The sequence below is a fragment of the Octopus bimaculoides genome, chromosome 7 (assembly GCF_001194135.2).
Source record: "Octopus bimaculoides isolate UCB-OBI-ISO-001 chromosome 7, ASM119413v2, whole genome shotgun sequence".
In the NCBI taxonomy this organism is placed as follows: Eukaryota; Metazoa; Mollusca; class Cephalopoda; order Octopoda; family Octopodidae; genus Octopus; species Octopus bimaculoides.
This window is the reverse complement of record NC_068987.1, coordinates 7,629,949-7,632,072: the sequence shown is the minus strand read 5'-3', so window position 1 is coordinate 7,632,072 and position 2,124 is coordinate 7,629,949. Positions and strand designations below refer to the sequence as shown.

At 37.2% G+C, this 2,124-nt stretch overlaps 1 protein-coding gene across 2 annotated transcripts in view; it reads left to right on the top strand.

Annotated features, from left to right (window-relative positions):
* The window catches only part of LOC106880312 (uncharacterized protein C12orf29 homolog), a 93,329-nt gene that overhangs the window by 30,779 nt on the left and 60,426 nt on the right, over nucleotides 1-2,124 (top strand). For both annotated transcript variants that reach the window (XM_052969194.1, XM_052969193.1), the window contains 2 exons: nucleotides 251-335; nucleotides 1,398-1,485. In XM_052969194.1, coding sequence (XP_052825154.1) covers nucleotides 251-335; nucleotides 1,398-1,485 — 173 coding nt within the window. The remainder of the gene's footprint in view (nucleotides 1-250; nucleotides 336-1,397; nucleotides 1,486-2,124) is intronic.

Below are 2,124 nucleotides of genomic sequence, written 5' to 3'. Positions count from 1 at the left end.
ACCAAGGTCGACTTTGCCTTTCATCCTTTTGGGGTCTATAAATTAAGTACTAGTTGTGTACTGGTGTTGATCTAATCGACAGGCCCCGTCCCCAAAAATTTCGGGCCTTGCACCTAGAGTAGAAAAGAATTTTGGTTGGTGTATGGTTGTTAATACTTATTAATATTTTTCTCTGAAAATGAATGTGGTTGACCCATTCTTGCAATGTTCTCCTCCATTTATCTTTGCTCGTTATTCATTTCTTTTACAGCCTTTTCCAGAGCATTGGATTCCTGCCACAGGTGTTGAAGTGAAGGATGGCGTTGTTTATCCTGACCAAAATGGACACACACCTGGTAAGGATGAATTTATACCTGATAATATTATTACTACCTAGCATTACCAGTTTAGCTCATTCATGGACCAAACAGGTGGCTTAGATATAAACCTATCACATCGTTTATGCATGCAAATCTTCCTGATGGGTTTAGCTATCGAGAATAGCAAGGAAAACAAACATTTGCTTGTTTGTGCGAATGTATAGTCACAAATGTAGGTATGTGGTTGAGAAGCTTGCTTCCCAACCATGTGGTCTTGGGTTCTCTCCAACTACACAGCACCTTGGGCAAATGTCTTCTACTCTATCCCCAGGCTTGTCTTGACTATAACTGGTGAGCGCCATCTTGCCCTGACTCTACTGGATGGCTGTTGACTCTCCTGAGTTCCTCCCTACTTTCATGAGTCTTGTTTTTCATCTTGCAGTGTGTCCCAAATCACACTCCTTGTCAAGCAAACTTGGTGGGGTTGCTAGTTTAGATCTTGAAGACCTGATCATGTAGGTTACATGATATCAGTAGTGCAAGGGCAACCCGATATATGTGTATATGTATATATATATTATATATTGTGAAACCTAATTTAATTTTAATTTTGATAAATTAAATTAAATTGAGTTTTTACCTGTAAATTTGGATTTTTATCCCTAATATTATTAAACATATAGCATGTGTGTGTTTGTGTTTGTATGTACCCTTGTCTTCACATCATGTGATGGTTGTAAATGAGCATCACCATCATACAAGCGGGGTTCTTTGTTTCCAGTCTTCCATCAGAAACCTATCAGGCCAAGGGGAGATATTACCTTGCCATGGAAACAAGTAAAGGTTGGTGACAGGAAGAGCATCCAACTGTAAAAATAATCTGCCTCGATAAATTCCGTCTGACCAAACATGGAAGAGTGGATGTTGGATGATTATGAAGATGGTTTATGATGATGAGGATTTAAGTTTGAATGACTGAATGTGTATGGCTGTGACTGTTTCCATTTGTGACTATCTTCACTTCTAACTTTAATAGCAGCTTGTTGCAGCTCCATCAATGTGTCTTTGCAATGTAACTAAAGCATCTTCAATTTACAGGTTGGGTTCCTATTGATGTGAACAGCAAACAATACTGTTGGCACTTGGAATCGGTCAATTTGAAGCAAGGCACAGCATTACTGCTCAAGTTAGTTCTCAATATTTTTTCACCAGTTTATTTTGATCATATATTTCTTTGTAATATATTTAAATCCCAAGTTACCTTTGGACTTTATTTTTAACCCCCTCCTCCAGCATCTTTTTGTAATTGTATGTTCTCACAATGGTGAGGGTGTGCCTGGCCTAGTGGTCGGGGTGGTGCTCTGATGAAGCTATAAAGTGTTACACAGGCACTCAACTATGAGTCCATTGCATCTCATAGCAGAAACAGCTGTAAGCCAATGAATTTCATAAGACAATTGTTTATTCCTTTATCATTTCATTTTCTCCTCTATCACACACACACACACACACGAATATGTACAGATACACATGTACATGCATACATATACACACAGTCATGACACTGAATCAGTGCATGTGTTTGTCATTGGTGTAATGACCATCCCAAAATAAAACAGAATCTGTTGCAACACGTGAGTTCTCATCAAGAATGTTGCAAACTGAACAAAGTCAAAATATTTGAAAAAGTGTTGCTATGCAAAGAATGAAATTTTCTAAATAGATTTAAAAAAATTTTCTCTTAGACTTTTTATAAGCGTTTGAATGCCTTTGAATCATTTAATCAATGTTAATCCGAAAAAAGTATTTATATATATATATATAT